The sequence below is a fragment of the Vanellus vanellus genome (genome assembly GCF_965231255.1).
Source record: "Vanellus vanellus genome assembly, chromosome: 1".
In the NCBI taxonomy this organism is placed as follows: domain Eukaryota; kingdom Metazoa; phylum Chordata; class Aves; order Charadriiformes; family Charadriidae; genus Vanellus; species Vanellus vanellus.
Genome location: NC_138905.1, coordinates 193727840 through 193751605, shown reverse-complemented (window position 1 = coordinate 193751605; position 23766 = coordinate 193727840). Strand labels below are relative to the sequence as shown.

Sequence of the window (23766 nt, the reverse complement as noted above, 5' to 3'; positions counted from 1 at the left end):
ACTTAAGGACTGTCAGCGCCTTCACTCTGCATTGCTATGAAAGGAAGTAAATGTTCAGATTGACTGAAATGGCTCGAAGCAGCTAAGAACATTTTATAATTGTGCTGAAGGCAGTTCTGAATAGTCCTGCCGTCTTAGTGGCAATGAAAAAGGAACAGCATGCTTTGCTGCTAAGTACATTTACTTCTTGACTGTTGAAATCATCTGTCTGAACGAGGCTCAGGCAGCTATGTTTCCTAATTACGAAGGCCAGTGAAGTACCCTGCACTGAGTGCTGCATTCACAGGAGTTTTACTGTGTCTCCCAAAGGAAACTGCATAAGAACTAGATGGCTGAGTCTTTTGTGAAAAGCATTTGCGTATTTAAAAAAATACAGCCTGGAAATATCCACATATGGAGTGAGAGTATGTGCACCAGGGAATACAGTGGCTTCACCAGGAAGAGCAATGTCTTGTAGGAGTAGAATTAGGGGAGGAAAGAAGAAGGGAGAAGTGTGAGGCTTAACAAACATTTAGACCTCAATATTGCTAATATTGGATAAGCTGGAGACAAAACCAGCTCCATTGTGTGGAACAGAAGTTATTGAAAAACTTAGCAGCAACCATTTCATGTTTATGTATATGAGTCTTCTGATGCAGTGTTGGGAATTTCGATATGAATTATTTTCACTCAGGTGTGTTACCAATAACATTTAAAAAAAGTTTTCAGCTTATCTTTTTTGTAGACCCCTATCATTTTTTCAGCAGTTTCTGTCTAGTCATCTATTAGGTCCCTCTGATTACTTGTTTAATAGCTGTAAGTTAAAGCATAGCTGCACTGCAGACCTCAGGTCACACAAAATCTGCTCCTGAAAAGGTATGCTTCAGTGATCTGACACCATTAGCTAAAATTTCTTTCAGGTTCCCCTTGAGAGACAGACTGGTCCAGAAATCTTTCCTATAATTCACATTACTTGATGTTGACAATATGCGCAAGCATAGCAACCTACAGACTGAGGAGCCGTGAAACTGCTCATCAGTACGTGACAAAACCAGAGTGACTCTTCTGAGAGAGGTGAATATAAATAAGCATTGATTTAAATAAATATTTAAAGGGCGGGTGCCAGGTAGATGGGAACAGTCTTTTGTCAGTGGTGCTCAGTGATAGAACAGGAGGTAACAGGCACAAACTTGAACATAGGAAGTTCCATCTTAACACGAGGAGGAACTTCTTTACTTTGAGGGTGGCAGAGCACTGGAACAGGCTGCCCAGAGAGGTTGTGGAGTCTCCCACTCTGGAGACATTCAACACCCACCTGGACGCCGTCCTGTGCAACCTGCTGTAGGTGACCCTGCTCTGGCAGGGGGGTTGGACTAGATGATGTCCAGAAGTCCCTTCCAACCCTGACCATTCTGATTCTGTGAGATGTAACAATAACTTTGGAAATGAAACAACTTTACTGCAGTGTACTGTGGCATCTTTTGCTAATGGGTTATCCTGAAATAAGGTACTCTGATGCCTTCTTAGTGAGAAACAGCTTGAAACTTTCCACAAGTGACAGCCATGCTCTCCAGCAACAAGTTGTAGCAAAAGACTGGAAAGTGTGATGTGGAGAATGGCAGCAAGTATCCCGCTCATGGCTGGTTTTTGAGAAGAGGCAGGATCAGGCCCTTCCCAGGGTGGCTGTAAGGTACACAGAGTTGCTGAAGTCAACACGCAGGAGCAGGGTGAAACTGTGCAAAAAGACTTCTGGTTTTAGCCAGAGAGAGAGAGAGAGGTGTGGTAATGCACTCAGTCTTTTTAATTCCTGTGTGAACCATAATTAGGTATTAATCCCAGAAGTGTAGGAAACAAATGGTATGTTGACAGCTACTTGAAAACAAATAACTCACACTGTAATTCTTAATATGGCCACTGAGCTTCAGGCAAGAAGTATTTTATCTTTTCAAATGTATCGTCCTAATTGTAGCTTGCATTTTAATTGAGATTTCCTTTCTCTATTTCCCTACCAAAAGATACTACCATTCAGTAAAACAAAATCCTTTACTAACACTTACTCTTGCTGTGGAGTGGAATTATTTTACTCTAGGATAGGACCCAGGAGCCCTACTGATAGATTAGGAAATATTTGTCGTATGTGCTGTACAAACAGAAAGCTTACTGATACTTTCAGAGGTGTAACATGGAGGAGAATAACCCAAATTCTTCATATGGAGAGTTACTGAGCCACAGTGAGTGACAGGTGCAGAGCATCTACTACCCCCCCGTAGTGGGGTCCTCCGTAAACCCCCCGGTATCTGGCCACATTTCTACTTTCTGTTCTTTGTCCTTTCCATTTGGCAGTAGAAAGAGTCCCTTCGGACCCACCCAGCCTGGTAATATCAGCTAAGAACCGCAGCCTTACATCATATAACAGATTTTACTTTATATCCTTTGAAACGTTCATTATGTTAGTTAATCCACTTTTCATTTTCTTCCTCTGGAACAGGCAAGATAAGGACACACAGCTGGCCTCCTTCGCAAAAAAGGTGCTCTATTATCCAAATCCGGCTGCTTTTTTGTCTGCAAAATCAATAAAAAATGGGTTTTTTTTTTAAAGTTTCTGATCTTTGAAGACATAGCTCCTAAATAAATACTATTTGCCAACATTACGTGCCACATAGATTTCGCCTCTGTAGGATCTTGTTTTAGTTAATTCTCAGATGACAAGGAACATTCAGTTAAATTCAAAACCAAGAAAGATATAGGGATTTTTTTTGTTTATAATATGTATGTGTGTGTATGTATATATGTGTGTGTATTTTTTCCACAGGAAAAAAAGACGGACAGTTTACTGGAACATAACACAAAGCCAGATATAGAAGAGTTACGGCAGTTTGCTCATTAAATCTGTGCCTGAGTTAAGTCAGTGGACTTTTTGCCATTGGCTCGTACAGTTTTTGGATCAGGGTCATGGAGTTTGGTCCCAGCCCACTGAAGTGACTGGAATCCTTAACAAAAAAAAACAAAGTATTCACATGAACTGCTTCCTTTCCCTTCAGCAGCTACCATGCTTTCAAACGGCCAACAACTGGCAGAGGTTTAAGGAACAGGATAAAATTATTGGGCTGAGGGGCAGAGAAATTTGTAGAAAACCACCCGCTCAGGAGTCCTGTGTCGGAAGCTGCATCCATTACTTGATGAAACAGTTCTTTGGTGACGAGCTGGAGGAAAAGCTACGCAGCGTGACTGTCTACACAGACCAATAACCTTTATTTATTAAGTGCACTTAAATATTGATTTTACTGGATGGTGTAAAGACAGTCAAAGTCACCTGAGGCTCCTGGAGAACGAAAAGAGGGTGAAGACATTTATGTATGCAGAGCAAGGCTGCACGCAGTTTTCAAAAACACATGGAGGTCATGGAGCACCTTGGCCGCTGCTGTTGCCTTTACCCTCTGCTCCAGGAGCTGAGGCTTGGTGCAGAGGTCTCACACTCCAGGGATGCTGCAGGAGCTGTACGTGAGCATTTCCCTTTGCCGCAGTTGGGACTGCCTCTGAGGGGGACAAGCAAGATGGGGGCACTGTCTGTCTTTAATGCGTTCTCTTGGGAACTAGGGCAGTGGCCTCCGTATGTGCCCTGTAAGAATATCTGGAACATTACCTGAGTGGTCACAGACTCACAGACCCAATCCTTGGGCTGCTACTTTTAGTGATGCTCAGTATGGCCCACAGCGCTGGTTGAGGAGATATTTGAGGGCCACAAGATATCCCTGTGTGATGGAGGATGCTTAAAGCAGAGTAGCATATAGTTTATCTGTTCTTAGGCAGCCAGGAAAGCAGGCAACAATGTGCTGGGCCCTGATGATGTAGATATGTATAATGAAGTTGTGCCATATGTTCCTTTCAGATTATCATTTTCCTTATGATGGCTTAATTTAATATGCTTGCCATAACAGAATATCCCTCACACACTGATATTCTTAGCAGATCCTTCTAGCAGACTAAAAGGTCATAAAATTGTCCATGAAAGGAGTCAGAGTCTGTCTTTACTCAGCTAAAATATCCATATAAATTTCAATGAATGTTCTGTTTCTTGGTGAGGAACATGAAAAAAGGCCACCTATTTATGTTTAGCCTAATAACCAGCCTTCCTGCCCCTAAGAAAACTGAACTTGAAACTGTTTCCAATTTTTCCGCATTTTCTCTGATCCGTCATTTTTTAAATAATAATAATAATAATAATAATAATAGAAACACTTAATACTTACTCGAAAGCATATATTTAAAATCTTGTCTGCTTAAAGGATTACACTAAAATGTCACTTCTAAAAAAAGACTTATCTAATTTCACTATTGTCTCTCTGAAAGGTTAAGTATGTAGAGTAGAATTAATGCTTATGTTGATGTACAGATTATCTCTCTTGTCATTCATTTTGATATTTTTCATAGACTATTTCAAACTCTAGAATGACAGATAAATTGCAGTTGCAACTGATTTATGAATTTTCTGCCAAGAAAAAGGAAACAGAGGGGTTAAATCACCTCAGGAGCTATATAACTCTCATTTCAAAACATTTTTAAAGGTTTGTTTTTTTCATAGACAAATATCTGTATTTTGGGGAGGAAGCAAACTGTACAGCATATAGTGAAAATTTGAGTCATCCATTAAGATGTAAGCCTTGAAAAGTAAAAGCTTTTTTTACAGAAAGAGCATAGTGCCCTCTCAAACTCCAGAAGGGGCCTTCATGTGCCTCAGATTTATGGAGAAAGGCTTCTCCCTGACGTAATGCTTGAATACAGGATTTACATTTTCCCTCTCTGGAAATACTGCATTAGTGCCCAGGACAAGAGTCTTGGCACTGCACACCATGCTGCATGGATGAAGTCCTCAGCTTTCTGGGGTTTGGGTGGAAGAATTTCCTACTCAAAATGTGTTCTACTGAAGTAATTCCCAAAGACCAAATTTATGTAAATAAAGTATTGCATCCAGTTCTTTCACCTCCATTTGCCCCACTCAAATTTATATATGAAGTAAATTCCCAACTTCCAGAGCTCAATTTTTTTCCTAACCTTCATATGTCTGGATTTGGTGATGACCATTTTTTCTGTTATTTAGCCATGAAAAACAAAAGCTAAGCACACGAAAGCAATAGGATCCCAACACCTTATTTCCACTGGTAGTCCCATATGACCTTATTTCAGTGACTGGCAGCTTATGCATGCATTTATCAAAACCAAACTGTCTGACCCACCTGGTGGCCTTCCATGGTAAAATGACTGATTTGTGATAGAGGTAGGAGCAGTGGTTGCAGTTTGCATGTATTTTAGCAAGGCTTTTTGGCAGAGGCTCCCACAGTTTCATTTTACCCAGATTGGGACATTATAGTCTGGATGGGTAGGCAACCAGATGGGTAAAAGCCTGGTTGGATGGTGGGGCTGAGAAGGTCATGGTTCCTGGTCAGGCCCTACTTGGATGCTTGTGGTAAGTGGGGTATCATAGGTCTGTCTTGGGACCTGTCCTGTTTAATGGCTTTATCAGTAACCTGGAAGAGGTGGAGTGTGCTTTCATCAACTCTGCAGATGACACCAAGTTGGGGGTATGTGTCAATACACAGAGGGGTAGAGCTGCCATTCCGAGGGACTGAGACAGGCTGGAGGAACAGGCTGACAGGAACCTTATGAAATTCAAAAGGACAAATGCCAAGTTTTGCACCTGTGAAAGAAAAAGCCCTTGCAGTGACGTAGGCTGGGGACTGCCTGGCTGGGGAGTAGCTCTGCAGAAAGCACCTGAGGGCCTGGGGACAGCGAGCTGCATGACCTACAGCATGACCTGGAAGCAATGATGGGCAACAGCCTCCTAGGCTGCATTGACAGGAGCACGGCCACTATATGGAAGCAAGTAATTGTCACCACATGTGAATACCACACCCAGTTTTGGACCTCTTGGTCTAAGAAAGGCATCAATAAACAGCAGCTGCTCCAGCAAAAGTCACCAAGTTGGTCAGGGACTGGAGCACTTGTCCTGTGCAGGGAGTCCAGGTATTGGGCCTTATTCAGCCTGGTGAAAAGACGGCTTGTAGGGGGGAAGGATAACCTAATAGCATCCACCCAGTACCTGTGGGGAGGTGACAGAAGATGGAATAAGTGCTCTTCCCAGTGATTCTTTGTGGGAGGATGAGAGACAGTGATCATTATGAGATCAGTTATTACATTGAAACGAGATCAATTATAAAGAAAGCTGTTTCCCCATAAGGACAGTCAGGCAGCAGCAGAGGCGTGTTGTGCATCTGCATCTTTGGAGGTTTTCAAGGCCAGATGACAAAAAACCCTGAGCAACCTGCCGTGGCCTCATGACTGACCCTGCCTTGGGCAGGAGGCTGGACTACAGCCCTCCTGAGGTCCCTTCCCACCTGAATTGTCCTGTGATCATAAGATAGTTTCTGGTAATGAACAGTAGTCTGTGACCATATAATTTATTTCTATATAGTTCCTGTATTAGTTAGGAGCGACGGATGAAACTTGCTGCTCACAGAGTATTTGCTGGAAGTGGACTGAGACTTCTGACATCAGTGTTGCCAGAGGACTCCAGAATACAGGGTAATCTGGATTTAGGAAGTGTCTAATCACCCAAAGGGTGAGATTTTGGAAAAAATTTTCCAGTGTAGTTGTAGGGGGAAAACTGTTTAAATAGTTTTAAAATAGAGGTTGATAAATTCATGAACAGGATTATGTGATACGATTGCCAGCAATGGCAAGGACAGAATTCAGTGACCTAGGAACTTGTGCAAGTTTACGTCTTTTGTTTTGACAAATATAAAGGTAAGCTCCTCATCTTCGAGAATAAATAAATGGAAAATTATACATAGTAAATACTGTAAATATTTCATTGACAATTCATACTGTGAAATTGAAAGCAATCTTTTGCCCAGTTCAAAGTTATTAGAGTTTGTAGCTGTGAGGCTTGATAACCGTGATAATAAATGGTATTTATATTCTAGTGCAAAATGGATATCAGAACCAAATGCACAAATATGGACAAACGTAATTAAGCTGTGATTGGTTTATTCATATCACAGCAGCTGAAGGCTATATGATAAACAGCTACAAAGCAGGTGCAGCATATATCATTGGCTTGATTATTAAAAATTGGCATTTTGTTCAATTACAAATTAAGAAAAAGGAGATTGTATACAAATTCAGAGAAAGTTAATAATTGTATGGCATTGTAATAAAAACTTAATTTTCTTCATGAAGTACCTGCGTAGTTCCAGTTTGTCATGATAAATCAAGTCCAAATCTGAGCACAGGAAGATCTAAAAAAAGTCAAAATGTTCTCCATAATGCATGGGCCAGGAGATATAATCTACAGAGGGTTAAATTTTGAATAATAACACTTATATTTTTATAGCCAAGTCACTGACACTTTGTATAGCAAACTGCAACTTTATGGGAAGGAAAGGCGTGTTTCCGCAGTAGCATACTGTACCAAGGCAACATTTTTCTATTGAGATACCTACCAAAGACCTTCCTGGAGCCAGGGGAACCACAGCCAAAGTTGTCTTTATATCTACTTTGGTTTTAATAAAGCAGCAGTCCACAACCCTGACAGGCATGCTCATTCTTACTGTCTTACCGTGAGGGTATATGGAACGCCACTGACCTCCTGCAGCAGGTTTGGGTATGGTCCTGAGAGCTCACGAGAAGGGATGAGCCCTGAAACCTGGAAGCAGGAGGGAAGAGCTCCATGTCCTGCTGCTGCTGGTGCCACTGGAAGAGCGTGCAGGGAGGCAAGCCCCCACTGCATGGTTGGTTTGCGTCTCAGCAGAAGTGCAGTCAGATGCGATAGGGCTATTATGGGCTAATGTGGGAGGGGTAAGGTACAGTTTTGCTTTCACTGCACAGCACCATAGAGTGAATAAATAGCGCTTAGCCTGTAATGAAACTCGATAAAATTCAGTTCAGTGATATCAGGATTGATCACTGTAAACTGACATTGCTATTTCCATGGTCCTCCAAAAAGCTGCCCAGCGTAATGTATGAAGTAACTGCACAATTTCAGAGTTGCGACAGCTACAAGGGTTATTAACCAGCAGAACTGCAACTAGAACATAGATGGTAACTTAGAAATACATGACAGAAATATATTGGGAAAACAAGAGCAGAAAAACAAATTTGAAAGGGAATAACATCAGTTACTGTCATGATTGAAAACCCCTCACAAGTTCCTATGCTCTAAGTTCACATTGTTTTCCTGAAAGAAAATAAAAGATTGGGTTTGAGTTTTGCACGTACAGTGAGAGTGCTTTGTGCAGGGTATACAGCCTGCTGGGCGTTTGATCAGTGTCGATGCTATTAAGAAAGTAAGGGCTTGTTTCAGTTGTCTAAACAGGAATATGCAGTGCTGTGTGAGATGCTGAGTCCGCAGCAGCCAGGCCAGAATGGGGAAGGTCTCCCCGAAGTCCTGCAGAACACCTGACAGCATCAGGCAAAAATGTGGGATATGCTAGAATGTCTATCCTCGGGCAATGTAACTGAACCCTAAATGTACGTGTTTTATAAGGAGAAAGGATACGGCATGGTTATAAGCATCATGATTATTTCTGAGGATTTTTCCAACAGAGACAGGGAGAGGAACTTTTCCATCTAGTGACACGACATTGCAAATATTGATCAAGGAAAAATTTATTTACAGAGATTTTTCAAATACAAACATAAAATAGCACATATTATATATATATTTTTACAAAAATGAATATTGAAATAATAAACATGGTACAGCACAATACGACATCAATGAGCTAAACATAACAGCAACAGAAATCTATGTCTGGAAGAAGTTTCCTGTTAGTCGTACTTAACCAACAGAGCTCTACAGTACTGTGAGTGGAATTTCCAATGGACAGAAAAACGTCCATTTACTGCACTTCATAAAAGTACTATAGGGAAAGGCTACATATGCCAAGTAATTATGTTGCATTTTTGTAATAATGCTGAAAACACAGAGGCTTAATAAAAGTTATATAGGGCTGAATAAGCAGTGGCTAAATGTTTGGGGAAGAAAAATGTGTGGAGAATATACAAAATACTGATAAAGTGGCTTATTGGTCCTTTTATTAAGTTTAATGTATAGATTAAAAAGTGTTGCAACACTGAATTTTAAACCACCAGAGAGAAGTTAAAAAAAAAAAGAAAAAGAAAGAAGAATCGCACCAAAAAAAGTTTCCTCTCTACTCATTTTGTGCCATGGTCAACATCTGTGCGTGCGTATGTGCTTTCGGGAGCGCCGTGCTGAGGGGCTGCTGGGCACTACCCCGGCCCCCCGGCCCCTCACCAACCTCTCAATTCATTGGTGCACGCAGAATTTCACCATATGCCAAAGCGGAGTTTTCCTTGCTTATATTTTTGTGGAGCAGACCACGGGCGGGCTTGGGTGAGAAAGCCTGTCCCTGTCCAGCCCAGCCGGGTGGCTTTTTACCTCCCTGCCCTCCCTGGGGCCACCCGCTGTCCCACCCCACGCCCGCTCCAAAGAGAAAGCACTTAAAAATTTCTTGTTCGTCATCATTATCCAGAAGACGTCAGCAAGCCCCTCGGGCGTCTGGCAGCGCCCGTGCCCCGGGGCCGGCTCAGTAGGGGTACTGCTTCTGCTTCTTGCCCGAGAAGCAGGCCAGCCAGGTGCACACCAGCATGGCCGCCGCCGCACCCCCACCTGTGCAGTAGTAGGCCCAGCCGATGTGGCAGGTCCCTGCAAGGGAAACAGAGCGACAGGGCACAGTGTTAGCCGGGGAAAGACGCGCCATCACCACCCGCCTTTCTGCCCACCCAGGAAACAAGCACTCTTCTAGGCTTCTGCCCACTTGTATGTCCACCTCAGACAGGGAATGTGGGGCACAATGCAAGCAATTAGAGAAGCCAAGCTGTTCAAAAGGCTCCCCTTAATTCTCTATAGTGGTTCAGTAGACAGACCTCCAAGCTCACTTCCTTGGCTGGTTGGTGTTTTCCACACTGGGAGAAAAGCCACATGAGAGCCGAAGGAGAGGCACCAGCCATGGGGTGGGCATCCCTCTGCCTGCCCAGACCAGGGAGCGCCCATGGCACTGCTCTCCACAGTGGCTCCAGTCAGAAGAGGGGGTTTCCCACCCTTCTCTTTCTTCTCCTCCTCCAGGCAGCGTCTGAGGATATTTTGATTATTTTTGGCTGAGATTTTGAAGGTTTGTTCCTAACATGGGCCAGAGCCTGCTCCTTTCAGAAAGAGCTGGGTGGGTCCACTTCTGCTGTCTCAGTGACAGGGCTTGAAACTGGACCCAGCTGCAAGCTGCTGGGTGACTATAACCCAGGAACTGGGGCAAGAAGTTCTCTGGATCACCACCATCAAGGGAGAGAGACCACCTCACAGCAAGCTTCCTAATTAATATTGACTATGATGTTCATGGTATGAAATAATCCTATTGGTCAGCTTGGGTCAAGTGCCCAGGTCTCACTCCTCATCCCTACAGCTGGTGAGCTCAAAAAACACTGAGACCTTGAAACCCAAATACCATAGCTGGCTATAAAGTAAATATTTTCACAAATTCAGACACTAGAGTCTTCTAAAGTGCAGTTTTCCCAAATATTAGAAGATAAATTAGTCCTGTGTCACTCAAACCAAGACAGTAGGATATCGTCAGGCCTGCTTTGTAAGGAGAGATTACTGGGAGGCAACATGTATGTTCTTGGCCACTCTTAAGATCTCAGGTTGACATCACAGCAGGAAGCATAGTACTTGTTTTATTTTTTCTTCATAACCCTCAAAACTTTTTATTTAAAAAAAAAAAAGTCCAGTGAAACAAAGATCCTGACGTGACCAGAGGACTTGAGGAGCTATGGCCTTGGCTTGAGCTCATTAGCCTCTCTCCATTTTGCTGGAGCAGACAGAGAGATTTACTTGGTTTTGTAATCTGGTTATGCTCTGGAGATCAACACCATTCTTGGCTTCCTTACACAAGACCAGAGAAAGAGTCTGATTTCTTAAAGAGAAGACCATCAGAAACAATGCAGAGCCGCCAAGTGCCTGGCAATGTCGCTGATGCTGATCCTTTCTCAATTGCACAGCAGTCCCTGGAAAGACTGCTCTCTGAACCATCTATTGCTTTGCCTGTGTATACACATTGTCTATAGCTTCTGATGGGAATTTCAAAACCAGACTTAAGCATACACCAGATGTCTAAATCCATTAGATAGCTTTGAAAATGATCACGTTTATACCAGGGTGGGGTGTGCTAAAGCATTTCTTGTGATAAGATGGACTCCATCTGATAGGTCTTTTTAAATTGCTAAGTATTCCTAAATCTACTAGAGAATTGTAGTGGTAGCTTGAAAAAGTAAATTTTTCTCACCTTGATGCTTCCAGGTAGAGAAAATAAATGTTAAAATGCTACTTTTTAAAGAGTTTAAAGATTCATCTGGTAGCACTGCCCAAGGGGAGCCTAAGTGGGATAGAATGAAGTAAATTTTAACTTTTGAATGGTGTGATTTCAACTTTTGTGCCTTGGCAGTGGGACAGGGGGAGAGCGTACCTGATACATATTAGGAAGAAAGAACTGTTAAATCAGCGTCAGAGATGTGCTCAACAGATACAACACACACATTCAGTCATGGCTGAAGAAAGTAACGTTTATTTCTCCATACCATGCTCCATTTACCCTAAGGACCACTGCCCTACTTAATGCTCTGAGGCATGGCAGGCAGCCTCTTGATCTAACAAATGCAATGTAGTTCACAAGTGTGAGTTGGGTCAAGATGAACAAATGAAAGAAAGGGAGAGCGCAGGAGAATGGATGAACAAGCCAGGAGCCTGACCTTAGAGCAATAATAACACAGCAATAAACCTGGCCATTATTTCCAGTCTGTGTCAGGAGCAACGGGAGGTCTCAGATAAAATAGCTTGATCTGTACTGGGATGATGCTGAGCAGAGCAGCGTTTCAAGCTATTGTGCTGAAGAAGAGCCTGCAGTGGGGAAGGTGTCTGAGGGTATAGGACTTAGCTAGACTTTTCATTTTAAGTATAGGTCAGTCCTAGGTCCATAGCTAAGTATAGCTATAAGGCCAGAGCTAATCCATCTCAAAGGTACCTGTTGCAAGGAATGATTGTCTACACTGCATAGCCACGTGTCAAAATGAAACAATGCTACCCCTTCTATAATCCTGTATTGCACAAGGAAAAAAAATATTTTGGAGTTAATGTTTCTGCTCTGGTGTTCTCATTTTACTACATGTATGAACTATTTTAATTAACTGTGCCCTTAAGAAAGATTGTTGGCTGTCAATAATTGGGTAATTTAGTTGCAGTTTAAATTGTAAAATGACGTTTGCTTCACTTTGATATTAAACACTCATTTTAAAAAGAGCATGAAGCTTTATGAAAAGCAGTGTTGATAAGTAATTAAATGTAACACCAAAAGAAAAGAAATACATGTATAGAAATGTTATATGTTAGAGAAGATAGACTTTACTTTCTAGCTTTACGTTTTTGCATTGTAATAACGGGTACCATAGAAGGACTCTTTGTCATGCTCAAATTTTATTGCACTGACATCAGTGGGACTAGTCATGTATTCAGACGTAAGCAAATGGTTAAGAGCTTTGCAGAACCAGAGCTTAATTTCAACCATCAAGTAGAGCAGTTTGCCTTCATGGAGCCCATCCATAGTAAAGATTAGAAATGCTGCAGTTTCCCATTTTTTTAATGTTGAGACTCTACAATGAAGAGCAAGACCACCTAATTTCTTGATAGAATTAAACTAATTATTGAAACCGTGTCAATTTTCACATGCACACAAAGACACAAAAGCTGCTGTTTTCCTTAAGGATGCATAGGAATACATATATAGAGGTAGAAGTGTGCCAGTCCATTGAGGGCGTGGAGATGCATGCGAGAACGTGTGCATGTTCTTGCTCATAAGATGGGCTGGATCTGGCTTCATGCCAAAGTAAATCCCCCAGCAGCTGAAGATACTCTTTCAGCTGATAGAGAAGACATGCATCACAGCAGCTTCTTCCTCTGCACAGAACTAGTGTTGCTTTTAACAAATCAGCCTTTACCTGACAGGTCAGTATGGAGGGAGAAGCTGTGGCTTCAGCATTTTGTTAGTTCTGGATCCTTGTTGGTTTGTTTCTTGGTTTTGTTTTTATTTTATTTTATTTTTTTTATTTTGGTAAGGAGAACATAAATAATGGGAGCTCTTGGTTGCTCAGTGAAGCAGGACTGTCCAAGTTGGCTCAGGTAAATTTGTAGCCAGCCATTACGAACTTTGTTTTCACATTTGTTTTACTGAGATTGGCAGCAAGACAGCGTCAGGATGAACTCTGAAATCATAGAATAACAGACCTTGCAGCTATAGGGCTGGATGGCCGTTTTCCAAACAAATAAAAGAAGGGAAGAGTGGAAAGATTATACTCCTCTCTTTTGTAAAAGGATTGAAAGAAATTGAAAGAAATCTAGTCCCCAAAGATAAAGGACAAAAGCAAGGTGAGTGAGAACACTATCAAAAGAAAATTCAGCAGAAAAGAGTCCCATAGAACATAAGACAATATTTGCTAAATCGAAAGAAATCAAAGAATGAAGAAGGGTAGCTTTGCAGTGATGGACAGGCTTATTAAAAAGCACCTCCATGTCTTTTCCTGATTTCTAATGCGATCTTCAAGGCAATGATATGTGTCCCCTAGCTCCCCCTTTCCTCTTCAATATATAAGGCAAATAAAGATTAAGACAAATTTGGGAGTGAGTGAAATTTGGCAACAGAAAATCTGCGGATACTTGATCTACCATGGAGCTGTGCCAGGATCCAGTTACCGAAACAGAATTTTACCAGGATTTCTACTTATGATGTCTTTATAAATAATTATCACATATAGTTAACAAGGTCCTGGAAATAACATATGATTTTCATCTAAAATAACCAATAATTGACACTTATGAAAAAATATCCAGAATATGAAAGTGTCTTGGATGCAAACCTGTTAATTGCAAGACTTAGTATCTTAAATATTTGTACCTTCTTTGCTGTTAATGTTAAGACTATCCTGGGCTTGCAGTCTGGACTATTTGGCAAACTCTAATCATTTAACCTTAAGTACAGCCTATTTTCTAAGATGGAGGAAAAAAGGTTTCAGAATTAGCTGGGCTGAAGAATACAAATCGTATACTTTCAAAAATAAAACCCACGACAAAACTACAATTCCTAGTTGCAAAAAGTTGTGCAGAAACTCTAATTAACAGCTTCACATGAGAGTCCAGTACTACAGGGAATGTGAATTCATGTAATCAATCAGGGTGTTGGAAAAGTAATCAGAGAAAAATGTAAGGAGTGTGATGTTAAAGGATACACAGGGATTTGGAGATATGAAAGCCACAAATGAATGTAAAAGATAATCAGCTAATTAATAAGAAGGCACAATTATTTTGAAACAAAGCCAAGATAAATGAAATAGCTGAGGATTTCTTTTCTTGACACAGTTACAATGAAAAACCATCATGTGAAATCAGCTACAAAAGCAGGAAAAGAAGTTAAAACTTGGAATGTGTCCAGAAAGGATTAAACTAGTAATGTGAAACAAAGAAAGAACACTATATAAGGTAAAACTGCAGCCAAACTAATAGCTTGATACAAAATAATGGATGTAGTGTAGCTGGTTTCTTTGTCTGTTGCATGGATATGACTTTCTCGGTGCATTTCTCTTTTTAAAAAATACATGAATTCTTATGCATGCACAGATCAAGCTATTTTGGTTACTGATAATTGGCCAAAGAAATTGCATTGGTATTTCGGTCTGTAATTAAATGCATAAAATCCCATAAAGTTCAGAAGTATAAAAAAGTGGAAAAATAAGCGCAAACTTGAAATTCTTCAGTTCTGCTGTATGCAGACAGTCACTCATACGACCAAATCCTCCTTTCTTTGGAGAACCACATAATTTTGTTTCATCAAACCTCAAATTTGCTGTAGGTGTGCGTTTATCATGGAACAGTGAAGGAAAAACCAGTACCTTGTGTCAATTACAGTGCTCAAACTCGCAAGAGCAAATAGTTTATGCCCTGCTAGTAAGGAGCTCTCCCAGCCTCCTGGAAGAAGTCAGCAGAAAGCTCACCTATTGCAGGAAATGAAATTAATATCACCTCTCTTTGGACATCCACAGTGTAGAGACCCACACTGGACTAGTCCCCCAGACTCCCTCTGGAGACAACGAGGAGAAAAAGTCACTTAGAAAAGTATATTGCATTTCATCTTAAGATAGACATCTAAAGTATAGCAGGTGAACCCTGCTTTGGTAGCACCTATTTTTCTCCCTTTAACTATGAAGGGATTCCAAACAACCAGTTTACCTGCCCTTTTCAAGTAAAAATGAGCACCAGGTACTAGCTCTCAGGAGGTCTGAGTCACTTTCTGGAAGCTGTTGCTTCTCTCCATTGACTGCAGAGGATCCTTGCATGACCGTGTTCTAACTGGCAACTAAAGTAAGTGCATTATGTTGGACAGAATATATGTGGACCTTGACATAGTCATCAAAGGCTTACAAAGATTTAAGAATGGAAGTGATCTGGGTAGCGCTAAAGAGGAAGTGTTTCTTGATGAAACACTTTCTTTACTAGCACGTAGGCTGACTCATTCATTTATCTAAGAATTCAGCAGCTGCAGCCCAGGTATGCTCATAAAGATTTTGCTCAGCCCCAGTCAAAAAACCGAACTGGTAAAATATCTGAGCTGTTTGCAGAGGATTTGTGAACAAAAAAAAACTGGTTTTGTCAGATAAATTGCTCATAGAAAAATACAGCTTTGAAGTCCTTGCCTTTAATAGGATTCTAATAAATTGTCCTACCCTCTAAATCCTTTTCTTGATCGTTTTGGCACTGTATGTCAACACTCAGCCAGATGCTGAAATGATGCCACCTAAGGCCAATTAACTAGTTCACAAAGCTTTTTTGTATTCATTGCTTTCTGTGGGGTTTTTATGTTGTTGTTTTAGTAACTGCACCATTTGCTTTTAAAGTGCTTTAAAGATCATTTACTGTAATATTTCTACAGCAAAAGTAATTATCAAGTCAACAGTTCTCTTGAAGATATTTCAGGCCCTCTCAAAGTGGCAAAGGGGAACCTTAATAATAATGATCTTTGGAAACAAATATCCCTCAAAAGAGAAGTTTCTGAGAGCTTTTAAGGGCAATTCAGCTGCTTGTTTAGTTCAGGATGGGAGCCAGCCTTTTAAGTAGCTCTCCAGACAGCCACTTTGACCAGGAAAGCCCTTTCACAGTGGTTCACAGATGGATGGACCACGACAGAGGTCAAGCAAACATGTGCTCTTGGAGCCATCTGCTTTGGTTGCTGCTGCAGCTGAGGCCCCAGACCAAGGATGTCTCTGTGCATGACAGGTAGTGATGGAGCGTGACAGCCAGAGAACATGAAACAATTGGAGACGATCTAGGAGGACCTGCAGAAGAAACAGGGCAGGAGGCTACTCCCAGCCTCATAAGGATGGCATGAACTCAAACAAGTACAGAATTCATTTTGGGCAGGCTGCAGCAGCAGTTGCCAGGTGGGTAGGCAGGGCACAGTGTGCCAATGGCCACACCTGAGCCATGCGAGCCCTTGCTGCCAGATCTGTGATTTTCAGTGCCTTTACTAGCAACGAAAAGCATAATGAAACTCAAAGATGAGCCCTGAAAGTAGTTACATACAGCAAACACCAAGCTATGTTTGTAGGATGCTTCTTAGCACAAATGGTCACCCAACAGAATAAAAAAGTAGGTCCGAGGTAGGAAATGTATGACATATAAAGTAATCTCTCACAAAAAAGGGTATGACAAAAAATACTGGAGCATTGATCATCCAGGCTCAGCCCTGGCTGCCCAAGCACACCATATTTCCTCAAAAGAAGACAAATTTTTTTCCCAGGTAGTTCAAGTTAAAAATTTGAGTTTATAATTTAGTCTTCATTCTTTCAGGTTAATAAGGTAAGTATATATTATCATTTCATACATCTGGTGGCAGAGAAGTGGCAGCTGGAGGCCAGATGAACTTTCCTAGGGCACCTATAATGGCATGAGTCATCTACGCTCAGATAAATGAATCTTATTCCAGATAACCATTTTGCTGTTTGGGCTCTTAGGTATTGGTCTTGTAGTGCTGTTTCACCAGATGCCAACCAAGGCTTGATTTCGTGAGTTAAACTGAGCATGCCCTGTCCTCTCCGGGACCTTTTGTGGGATTTAGCTGCCTCTGCACCCATCGCAACAGAAATAAGCAGACAACAACTGAGCAGTCTCCGCATGCACATATAGGGAAATCGATGGCCTAAAATTAAGTCTCCTATTGATTTTAGACATTGAAAACAAATACTAATGTATAGACTCACATTGCCCTTTAAAAAAGGCAGGCAAGTTCAGATGATTTCTTCACACAGTTTAAGTTTTGCAAAATGTGGAAGTTTTTGCAAATGTCTGGTGGTCTTCACTTTAATGCATACGCTCACCTTAAGGTAGGGTCCCTCACTTTAACGAATTTCCTGCTAAAACCCTAATTTTTCAGCTGTCATTAGTGTGTGGTACATTTAGAAACGAAAACAAGATGGTATTAGTGCCTCTAGCTCAGCAAAACAGAATGTGTGCTATGATATGCTATAAAGATGCTTGCTTTCGGGAAATTGCCTGCTAATTCCTTTTGCAGATTGTGTAGATCTGACTCACTTTTACACCCTTCAGTCAGCAGCTCTGTACTGCTGTGCCATGTCAGTGCTGTCCTGAACGGGCCCCCAGGCAACTCCAGGGTGCAAATAATGCAGCATAACAATAACAGTTTGCACGGTGACAAGAGATTAAGATGATTTTGATCCATCCTCAGCCATTTGGTAAAGCAAAAGGCAGTCCCCTTGAGCACTGCTAGTTTATAACTCCAGTCACCACCTCAGGCATTAGCCTGGGATAAATGCTAATTAGACTAAGGACTTTGACTTGGTCACTGGGCAAACAACTGCACTAGTTTAAAACATAAGCATCTCTCTTCTCTTGCGCCCATTTATTTATATTACCCTGCCTCTGGGAGTCACCACCCTAAAAAGAGTGGGAAAAGACTGCTTCAGTTCACAGTCTGGTGTTCTGGTGGGAACACTGCTCCATCCATGATCTGAGATGGGATGCCGCAATACAGAGCCGGGTCCCAAGACCTCCCTACAGATGCTGCTGACTGCCAGGGAGCTGGGAACCACAAGCAGAGCAACACGGCAGAGACCAGTCATGGCCTTAACCCCCCAACAAGATTTGCCAGAGGTCATTTGTCAAAGCCCTAATCTATCACTGTGGTTTTTTTCATGATGGCAAAACCAGATTGCTAGAGAAGAGCAGACAACAGGCCCCTCTACAGGGCACCAGTCTCTCTATCTCTCTATTTATGGAGGTTACTCCCCATCCTCATTAGCAAAACAGCTCATCTATTGAATGCAATTTAATCAACAAATGGGGTTGTCCTTGGCAGGGTGTCTTCAGTTGAAGAATGACTCCTCTTTGTAGAGATCGAGTTGTACAAACACTTTCATTTGATTGAAAAAAATTAGCCCAATTAAATACAGAAATGTTTAAGTAAACCCTGTGGACATAGTTCACTTAATAAAAAACAAATAAATATCCAATTTTAAAGAGAGCAGCAAACTGCTGGTCATTTCACAATGTCAGCTCAGGTTTTCTAGAAAAGAATACCCAAAACCACTTATACGTAAATTAAAAGCATGGTTATTTTTCCTGCAGCCTTTTTAAATATTGCTTTGGAATGTACACAGAAATGTGTGTGTTTGGCGGGGGTGGAGGGGGGGGGGGTCCCCTCTCCACAATATGGGCTATCTCAGCACTATTTGGAGTGCCTATTAGTCTAATGCTTTTTCAGAGTGCCTGAAGACATGAAGAAGCACTTCTTATCTAGCACACCCACTAAGGATTAGGCTTTTTTTATGGGTTCTTAGCATTGCTATTTATTTATTCTGTCTAGTTATGAGCATGTTCCGGGGGTTGGGGGTTTGTCTTGTTTTGGTAAAGCAACAATTTTCATTTAATTGCTAATTCTGCAATATTTCTGGTTAACGTTACATTTCACAGTGCACAATTCAGTTGCTTCTCAAGCGTGTTCTTGCAGTCCCTCCTCTGCACCTGCCTCTTGTCTTTCTCATCCTCCTATAAAGTAGATTGCAGCTGCTGGATTATCTTTTCTACCTCCAGCCTCAACCATTTTTTCGCCTCACCTTTTGCAAGTCCAGAGGGAATCTCACTCACTGCTGAACCTCTGCCTTTGCTGGCTCTGTGCTCAAACCCAGTGTGCTCCTTTTCAAACCTCACTTACATGTTCCCTGTGGCCCAAGCTGCGACAGTTGCTCTGTCGTGCTGGAAGAGGAGGTTGAACGCCGTCTGCTGATCAGCATCCCTTTGAATACCCTCTCCTTTGGGAGTAACCACAGGCGCTGAATTAGGCTCTCAGTGCCATCCTCACTAGCGCCCACAGCAGCAGGAGGCGCAGGACCAGCATGCCCACCACCACCACCATTTCTCCCATCAGCAAACCAGTGCCGGGCTCGCGGCAGCTCAGCTTCTCTCAGGGCAGATTTTGAATGCAGCGTGTATATATGTGGTCCTTGAGACAACTCATTTCACAGACTCAGGAAGAGAAAGCGTATCATTGCGGCTTAATCAAATTAAATATTCAAATGAAAGCAATAATTACTTAAATTTGTCTTGAGACTTAGTGAGATTAAGTCTTTGAAACATCATTTTTGGCCTGTAGGCTATGATGAGTAAGCCAGTCCCTAATGACTCAGAAAAGACTAGAGGGTTTGGGTTATCACCAACCAGGAGGTATTTATGAAAGACGAGGCGCAGCGTGGTTATTAAACGACCCTCGGACAGTACCTCTTCTTTACAGGTGACTTTGCTAACACATCATCAACCAGGCACCGACATTAATTAAAAAAAAATCTTAGCCAAGCATTTAAATGCACTGCCAATGTATGTGGAAAAGAGATGTTTCGTGGCAGAGCTGCCTGGTGGAAATCACTACAGCAAATTTCAGCTGTCATTATAATCTGTTAATGAATGTGTTAACATACGTTTGCAGCAGATCGGCGAGAACAGCACTCCCGTCAAGTCTAGGCATGCATAACACATGCCCTGCGTGCTCCGCGTCCAGAAAATACAGTAAGAGTACATGCCTTCACAGTTAATGTAATATAGCTCATGGTCCTTATGTGTTTCTGAAGGAAAAGCTGTCAGCTGAAACCTTTCACATGGGTTTCTTCACTGACTTTAATGGCAGAGTGATTCAATTTAGGCAAATTTAAGACTGAGATGGCGAAGGTGGTCTCAGAGACTCTGCTCTGATTGTGGGCACGACTATGTTTAAGGTCACAGTTTGTAACTGCTTAAGTGCTGTCTTCAAGGAGCTCAAACCGGCACGACGCCCACCTTGTGGGTTTGCAGAGAAATAATCTGGGAAGGTAACATTTTTCTGCACTCTGGGGAGAGCGATGACTGAAACCTGGGAACCAGCAGGCTGTCAGGAGACACGAGCAGGGCTACTCACATGCTTGGTGTGAAAAAGCAGGCGTCAGCATTAGTGTGCACCAATAGCGCAGAAGGCTATTAGAGTTCAGAATAACAAGGTAAAGCTTCTAGAGCACGTTACACATTCCCTGGGCAACACCATTAGTGGCTGCTGATAACAACATCAGTGGCAGCGGTAGAGATGGGTGCTGATACTGGTAATACAAATTTCTGGTCCCATGCCAAACTGAATGTACTCCCTTACACCACAGGAACGGCATAAGGGAGTACATTCAGTCTGGCATGGGACCAGAAATTTGTATTACCAATACAGGAATGGTGTAAGGGAGCGTAAGCTGGAACATCTCTCTCAAAGCAGTATTTTTTTACCTTTCAACCTCAATTCATTTGCATACCTTCAGAAGAAATGTCTCTGAGATGGAAACAAACCTCCTTACTCCTGAAGCCTGACATCAGACAGAAGTATCAGTGTAAAATTAAAATATAATGCAGCAGGTTTGTGTTTAGACCAAGGAGACCATTTTTGTCCCCTGTTCTTTGCACTGGCATTACTGCCAGGCCACCACAAGCCCTGCACACAAAGCTATGAGAGGAGTTTCTAACACTAACTGTAAGGTTTAGCTGGCAGGGGCTGGAAATGGAGACCTGCGTGTGCCCGTTCTTGGGAGTGGGACCTCCCAGGCCTGCAGAGGGTTGGGGTGCTCAGTCTCTCTTGCTCCTTCAGGAGGACTGCAGATGCCCCCTCTTCCTCAAGTGACACAGGATCAAAAAGAATTATAGAGTAGGGTATTGGCAGCTGCATCAATCCTTCTAGCTAAACAAGGACCTGGATATCCATGCAAACATTAGATCCTGAGTATCCACATTGCTTAATCCATAGCTCCCTGCTGGGCCTTTGTTTTCTGTCAGCCCATGAGCTCTCTAGAGGTGGCTCACCCTGTGCCATGTAGGTGCAGACATCACCATTAAGACCAGTGGCTTGTTTGGGAAAAGGCTGACATAGGGAGAAGTGTTATTTACCAGCTTCCCAAGGATGTGAGTAACCCAACCCATACTCTTGAGGCTTGGGCTAGAAGGCCATAAACACGCCAGACTTCAAAGACAGCTAATTGCACTCATTGTGAATTACCCTCATCTGTGCTGTGCTGTGCTGCCTCTGCCTACCCTGTCAAGATCTCCGGGAGCGTTATCTCCAGTATTGCAAGACTATTACATCTGGTGTCTTAAATATACACATGCATACATACATTCCTTCATTTACTTTTATAACATTCTTCTGGAAAATATACCCAGCAAATCTATCTGAAATACCCCGCCTTAGCACCATACCAGAATGATGCAATATGAATACCCTCCACACACAACTGGGTTGCTTATCCAAGTCTGTGCTCATGTCCTTTTTTGCTTTTATGAAGCATGCATAGAAGAGTATAACGTAGCTGAGATGCTCTGATGATGACTCACCCAATTCAAACTGGTTGGAAAGGTTACCACAGGTTTGTCTGACTTCTTCGCTGTCCCAGCCAAGAGGATAGAGGGCACAACCAGAGCCAATCAACAAACCTATGGAGAGAAAAGAAAACAGAAGTTCATACAAGCAATTGCTGTTAGCTCAAACACGGGTTGCCTCTTGGGAACCAAAGTGTCACATTTCCATTTGGAAATCTCAGAGAAAAAAAATCTCTTCTTCTAAAAACAGTAGAAAATCATTTGGACTTCTACTGCTGCTTTGTGCTACGCTGTGTCACAGCTGGAGGCAGCCTTGGTGGTTCAGCACCAGAAGCCATCCCCAGCTTCTGGAGCTTCTACCTGAGAGCTTTTAGACTCCCCTTCTACTCTGCAGAACTGCTACTTACACTGTTTGGAAAACTCAACATGGGCTTAAATAGAAGCTGTGTTAATCACAGCATTTACAAGCTGATTGCTTCTGATTAATTAAAACAACAATCAACCACGGTCTATCAAGGTTCTAGCAGGAAAAGTAAACTGACAGTTGTGCTAATCGTTGTCATTTTCCTTTGTTTTTCACGCTTTCAAAAGCCAGGAAAGAATGGTTTCATGTCACCCGATCAATTCGTACCACAGGTACACACTCCACAAAGTTTTCTCAAATAATTTCAGCTAAAACAACTGAGCTCTTGAGCCATTTACTTACTATCATGCTTGGCTTAACATTCACAACGAGCTTTGCTTTCTCCAGCCCTCGTGCTGCCCCAAACAGATGTGTTTTGGCTAAGCCTTTCCCTTCACAAGATCTTGCTGGGAATCACCACCAATGGGCCATGATTATTTTGCAGAAGTGGCATTTTTATCATATTGCATTCTCAGCTGTCGCTGCAGCAGCTGCCAAAAAGCGGATGTAGCTGGCAAAGCTTCTTACATGGACAGCCTAGAGAGAACATTTCCATGTATACTACAGCATTTAAATGTTACTTCCTTTGTGTGAGATCTCATTTGCAAGACTGGAAACAAATCACTATCTAGATAACAGGCTGGGCACGCCTGACACTTCGCAGGCTGTAAAGGCAAGCGAGTCCTCAAAAAGCTTTCAGTGTGGGTTTGCAGTGGTGTCTTCTAGCTGTTAGGTAGAGCACAGGACTGAGACAAGGTTTCAAGCTCTACATCTGTCACTGGCTGACTTTGGGCAAGTCCCTTGATCTCATACCACCTCGCTTTTCCTCTCTTGAAAATAAGGACAAGGTGCTCCCTGGCAAAGCACTTCTGCTGTTGTAATCCTAGTGCAGCAAGCCCTTGGTGTGGTGACAGAAGCTCTGTGGAGCTGTGGAGTGAACAAGTCACTGAAGTCCAGAAGCGGTATCCCATCTTTCTCTTAGCACCTTAGCTGTTAGGAAAATAGGTCAGCAACTCCTTTCCTGTGCCTCCAAGCACATCTGCCCCCGTTTAGCTCCTTAGATCTTCTTCCACTAAGTTCAAATTTCTTCTTGCTACTCAAGTCTACTTCTTCCGTTCCTTGCTGAGCAGTCACTGCCTGCTCCTCTCTCCATATCTACACCACATAATGGAAAAGAAATCCCCGAGGCAGCCCCCTCTCAGATAGTGCGTTCACCCAACAGCTGTAAAGGGAGAAAAGCAATTAAGGACACATGAATGCTAGGTATTTTCAGAACTTTGCCTGACCTGGATATGGTTGCTTCTAATGTCCTCACTAATGGCTTTCATAGTACCATCTGATTTTTTTCCCCAGGGCAGCAGAGCCAACGGCAGCTGTAGAATCC

At 42.3% G+C, this 23766-nt stretch overlaps 1 protein-coding gene across 1 annotated transcript in view; it reads right to left on the bottom strand.

Moving 5' to 3' along the window:
• Positions 1-9584: 9584 nt before the first annotated feature.
• Positions 9585-23766, bottom strand: part of LHFPL6 (LHFPL tetraspan subfamily member 6) — a gene marked incomplete at both ends in the record, with an annotated part of 132260 nt that continues 118078 nt past the window's right edge. Inside the window, 2 exons of the mRNA XM_082498776.1 lie at positions 9585-9703; positions 21995-22093. Of these exons, the coding sequence (XP_082354902.1) occupies positions 9585-9703; positions 21995-22093 (218 nt within the window). The remainder of the gene's footprint in view (positions 9704-21994; positions 22094-23766) is intronic.